We start from the raw sequence: 4944 nt of genomic DNA on the forward strand, positions 1-4944 counted from the left end.
CAAAAGTACATCTAGTACTCCAAAATTATTCGGCCGCCTGCCGCTATTATCACCAACCAGGTGATCGAAAGTACGCCAAGTACTACAAAATTATTCGACAGCCTGCCTCTATTTTCACTAACCAAGTGATCAAAAGTACGTCCAGTACTACAAAAAATTATTCGGCAACCTGCCGCTATTATCACCAACCAGGTGATCAAAAGTACGCCCAGTACTCCAAAATTATTCAGAAGTCTGCCGCTATTATCACCAACTAGGTAATCAAAAGTACGTCCAGTACTCCAAAATTATACATGTGCATTACTCATGTCAATCATACATAAACATTCATGAGCATCACTCATGTCAATCATACATAAACATTCATGACCATCATTTATGTCAACATTCATGAGCATCACTCATGTCAACATTCATGAGCATCACTCATGTCAACATCCATGAGCATCACTCATGTCAATCAACATAAACATTCATGAGCATCACTCATGTCAATCAGCTTCGAAAGCTTCATTTACAGAGCTCTAGCTTTGAGAGCTCCAGCTTCAAAAAGCTTCATTTACAAAAGCTCCAGCTTCAAAGCTTCACTTGCAAAGCTTCACTTGCAAAGCTTCACCTACAAAGCTTTAGTGCATGGTATACAAATACCGCATCCGAACAACCGCCACTTCGGCCCATACATGGATTGAATTTCAAGTCTCCAGCCAACAACCTCTATTAACTGAAGACTTGGGGGACTACACTATGTACCATATATTGAGCTTCCACAACTGAGCCTCATGAAAAATACTTGGGGGACTCTAGCCCATTATTTATGTACTGAGGAGTGAACCCTTATTCTATAAAAGGGACTCCCTCACTTTCATTAGAGAGCACTGATGCGAATAATATAAGCACACTCAAATTAAACCCTCTTTTTGACAATTGTAGCAAAGTATGTAAGTAGGGATCGTTCTAAACCGGGGATTAGGAGGGCTTGCTAAAACCTCTAAACTGACTCAAAAACAAAAAGAAACAAAGTTAAAAATGTAAACAAAAGATTTTAAAACAAGAAAGTAAAAGGGGGATTTGAGTTTGGTGAAGTTGAAAGTAAAAACGAATGAACTAAAAACTTAAATAGATTTTAAACAAATTTGGGTTGAATGGATAATGGAAGGCTAGCTAAGGGGTTCTTCTCCACACATGTCTTGCTTGCATACAAAATGATTTCCAATTGCTCTTCTATAAGTTATGAATACTCAACGCCCCAAATTAACCGTGAATTGCACTAATTAACTCTCAGTTTTTCAACAAGTTATTAGATTGGATGATTGCATACGACAACCCAAAACATTCCCTACAAGTTCCCTACATGAATTGCATAATAGAGATACAAGCAAGAATCATTAAGTTCTATGAAAAACATAAGTATTGACGAGGCACTCGTTACTATGATTTGCATGAAACTTATGCCAAGAATTTACTTAACGTGATTGTGACTAGCAACCTTCACTACTTGTGAATATAAGTTCATAACGATTAGGTGAAACTCCCTTATATTCTAGCGTCAAATTCATGCATGAAAATTAAGCGTGCACTCTCAACCAACATACACAAATTAGTTTTTATACGAACGGATAAGTAAATTGAATTCACAATTCAAGAAACGCAATTGGAAGTAATCAAATCATATAGCAAGCATTAACATGGTTTTGAATCCCCCCCTAGCCAAGGGGGGTTTAGTTCCTCATTATTACAAAACAAAGATAAACAAATTTAACCATTGAAAAACAAAGGGAAGAAAGCACCTAAACGTTCCAACGATCCATGTTGGATAGCAAGCGCGTCCAAGGACTTTTCTCCTTCTCCTTGCCGCCACAACAAGGTTGGAATGATGTTGAAGGGTTGGTTATTTGGAGGAATGGATGGGAAGGGGTTTAGATATGTAGGAGAGGCAAGGAAAGGCTTGGAGAATGGTTAATTTTTGGATGAATTGAATGAGGTTGTTGCCATGGTATTTATAGGAAAAGGATGGACTTGTTTAACACAAAATTATGGTGGAATTGAGTAGGTGAGCAAGGCAAAGAGTGGGAATTGTTGGTGGGTTAGGTATTGAGTCATCCATTCACATGTCATGGTGAGCTAAGCATTGCATCATCACTCATATTTCTGGTTGCTTTGAAGTAAAAGCCACGGCATTGAGGTTTTTGAGTGAAGTTTTGGCCAATCCTTCTAGAAACCTATCCCTTCTTGCAATTTGTATTTGTTTCACCACATTTTTAGCATGTTCCTAGCCTCATTTGACTTCAAATTCGTCCATCCTCATGTCTCCATGTTTGCACCATCCAATCATGGCCCAAAAATGCTCCAAAATGCATCTTCTTGCATCCTTGGCCCATAGAACCTACAAACACCCAAAAATGGCTTAAACTACTAACATAACTAAGAACTAAGAACATAAATGCACGAAAACAAACATACTAAGTCGCATAAATATGCTCCTATCAAATTCCCCCACACTTAGCTTTTGCTAGTCCTCGAGCAAAACAAAGAAACAAAACATAAGAACAAAACAAAACCTGAACCTTCCAATATTTACCTTAGGGATTTTTAATGCAACATGACATGCAAAAGATCATCATAACCACATATTTTGGCCTTCCCCACCCTTGAGCACATACTTAATTATAGTCACCACATACTAGTTCACATATAACCAATTAAAACTATGTTTTGAATGTAGTAACATGCCTTAGAGAATCTGCTCAATTCCTTACAAGATACACTCTTATTTTCACTCCGATTTTCTGACTACACACCCTACACTAGGTGTATGTGAGAAGATTGATGTAAACATGAAAACGAACACTCACATAAGTTTATAGCAAAGAAAGCAATTTATGGAGTTATTAAGCATGTATAGATATGATCTCATGACTGGAATGCTACTACTTAGATGCGAGAACCATGGACACCATATGCTCGTACCAATCCCAAACTCCACATATTGAAACACATAACACTCAAGATTGAAGTTAAGGGTTGTAACGGGGTTAGGGGTGATTGGCTAACAATGAAAGGTAAGGAAACAAACGTTTTTAAAGCATAATAAGCAAAGTAATGAAATTGATGCTTAGAATTCCCTTTGAATGCAACAACTAACTTTAAACACAATGGGGTTATTCATTCAACTTTTTAGGGCTGATTTCAACTTTTTGGACCCTTTCTACAACAAACAACACTTGTGAGCCTTTCCTCACTTATTTCAAACTCTTTTTCTTTTCTTTTCAACACTTTTTCTATTCTTTTTTTTTCTTTTTTAACCAGTGCCTTATTACTTTCTTTTGGCACACTAAACACAAAAATCTCATTCCCCCACACTTGTTTTCTGCATAAGGACAATCAAAAGGAATTCATTTTAAGTCATGCTTCATTATGCTTTAAAAACAAGGGTATGGATAGTCCTAATCTAGGCTAGGTAAGGGAAATGTGGTTTAACAAAGAAAACAGGCTAAACAAGGCTCAACGGGGTTAAACTTAAACAAATATGCACGGGATAAGCTTTTTGGCTCTAGTTCACTACACAACTTCATCTTGAATATGTGTTATGCAAATCAATGTCATGCTTTGAATGGAACGGGCATAAGTTCTAGTATTTGGAACTTAAATGATGAAACGCCTTCTAAGTAGCAACCAAGCAAAGAATGATGAGATCATGCAACGACTTTAGAAAACAAAAAATGCACAGATTAATAACTCTCCAAAGAACGTATTAGGCTCAAGTCTCTCAAGGTTGTAGTGTTAGTTTGAGTTCCTTCCTTCAAGCATGTTACAAAAACTGATTTTTTTTTTTTTTTTTGTGATTACATGTGAATTCGTAAACTATAACTATAACCAAGCATAAATCAAGAGCATATCAAACTTCCATCCATGTTTATAACTTTCTTTAACAGTCATGCAATTAAAAACCGAATCCTCATCATTGTGTTGGAAAGTACCCTAAGACACAAACAAACACACAAAAACAACTCTTTTTGGGTTTTTTTTTTTTAAACAATTTTTCAAATTTTTATGGGATTTTCGGACTTTTGACTTAAAACACACTAAAACATACCAAAACAGCTTAAAAAGGCTTAAAAACAGTGAAAAACAACATTAGAAATTATGAGTGAGAAAACCCTACAAATTTGCATCAAACACTTTGGTTATCCCCCCCATACTTAAATCAAACATTGTCCTCAATGTTTCAAGCATAGACTAACACAAATAACAAACAAACAAACAAAACAGCAACTAAGCAATTTTAACATGGCATAAACGAAAACAACAACAAAGAGAAGGGTTTAGGAACGCAAATCTGGAATTTGGAGTGCTCTCTAGGTCTTCCTTTGTTGCATGCATGGGTTGCCTCCCAAGTAGCGCTTGCTTTAACGTCGTACAGCCGGACGAAGAACCCATTCACTCCTCAATGGAGTCCACGGCATGCAAGGGAATGTCATCCACGGTATGCTCCTCAAAGTTCTCGTAGTATGGCTTCAAACGATGCCCGTTTACCTTGAATTCATGTCCTGTTTTCAAGCTTTGGATTTGGACTGCACCATGAATAAAAACATTAGTAATAACAAAAGGTCCAATCCACTTGGAACATAACTTACCAGGAAACAAACGTAAACGGGAATTGAACAATAGCACTTTCTGCCCAATTGCGAATGTTTTGCCTCTAATCATCTTATCATGGAACGCCTTGGTCTTTTCCTTGTAAATGCTTGCGTTCTCGTATGCCTCGTGCCGTATCTCATCAAGCTCATTCAATTGGAACTTCCGGTGACTTCCTGCTTCATCGAGGTTCATGTTAAACTTCTTGACGGCCCAATGAGCTTTGTGCTCCAACTCAACGGGGAGATGGCACGGTTTGCCATAGACAAGCCGAAAGGGGGACATTCCAATGGGTGTCTTGTACGCCAT

At 37.4% G+C, this 4944-nt stretch overlaps 1 protein-coding gene across 1 annotated transcript; it reads right to left on the minus strand.

Annotated features, from left to right (window-relative positions):
• Positions 1-4437: 4437 nt before the first annotated feature.
• LOC139188505 (uncharacterized) lies at positions 4438-4944 on the minus strand. The gene is made up of 2 exons (XM_070806088.1): positions 4635-4944; positions 4438-4571 (listed from the first exon to the last, which is right to left on the minus strand). The coding sequence occupies exons 1-2, from the start codon at positions 4942-4944 to the stop codon at positions 4438-4440; spliced, it is 444 nt and encodes a 147-aa protein (XP_070662189.1).

The sequence above is a fragment of the Malus domestica genome, chromosome 10 (assembly GCF_042453785.1).
Source record: "Malus domestica chromosome 10, GDT2T_hap1".
Classification (NCBI taxonomy): Eukaryota; Viridiplantae; Streptophyta; class Magnoliopsida; order Rosales; family Rosaceae; genus Malus; species Malus domestica.